Here is a 593-nt window from a genome sequence, read left to right as displayed (position 1 = left end):
GCTGCTGCTGCTGCTGCTGCTGCTAGTGCTGCTGCTGCTATTGCTGCTGCTAGTGCTGCTGCTGTTGCTGCCACTGCTGGATCCATCAGCAGCAGCAGCAGCAGCAGCAGCAGCAGCAGCAACAGCAAAATAATAAAAAAGCTAGTGCCCCCCAAAACATTCCCCAAAACAAAAAAAAACTAAAAACAAAAAAAAATAAATTAAACTAAACAAATTAAATATAATATATATTTTTATTTTTATTTTTTCTACAGAAATTCCGAGGCGTTGATATACAAACAGCAATCAAAGAAATGCGTATAGAAGCAGAAAACCAAACCACAAACATCACCTGGTGTCTCCTCCCCCCTTCATCTCATTCTTACAACATAACAGAAGAAGAAATGCATCCACAAGGGGGCCCCCCAGGGGGTACTATGTTGGGGGGGCCCCCATCAAAGAGGGTACAAAAGAGAAAACCCACTACGGTTTCATCTGGTGGTTATACCACCAAAGACAAGAGAAGGAAAGAATAAAGAAGTAGTGATGGTGGATAGTATTTATGTGGATAAGAATGGGTTTAGTTTGTGGGGTGTGAAGCAGCAAAGTTTAAA

The 593-nt window shown here is 41.8% G+C and overlaps 1 protein-coding gene across 1 annotated transcript in view; it reads right to left on the bottom strand.

The window, feature by feature from the left end:
* The window catches only part of EMH_0066840 (uncharacterized protein), a gene marked incomplete at both ends in the record, with an annotated part of 1,662 nt that extends 1,273 nt beyond the window's left edge, over positions 1-389 (bottom strand). The window contains one exon of the mRNA XM_013498553.1: positions 366-389. Within this exon, the coding sequence (XP_013354007.1) occupies positions 366-389 (24 nt within the window). The remainder of the gene's footprint in view (positions 1-365) is intronic.
* Between the last annotated feature and the right edge of the window lie 204 nt (positions 390-593).

Source organism: Eimeria mitis, genomic scaffold (genome assembly GCF_000499745.2).
Source record: "Eimeria mitis Houghton genomic scaffold, Emh_scaff3518, whole genome shotgun sequence".
Lineage (NCBI taxonomy): Eukaryota > Apicomplexa > Conoidasida > Eucoccidiorida > Eimeriidae > Eimeria > Eimeria mitis.
Note: the sequence above shows the minus strand (reverse complement) of the source record. Positions and strands in the feature narration are given on the sequence as shown.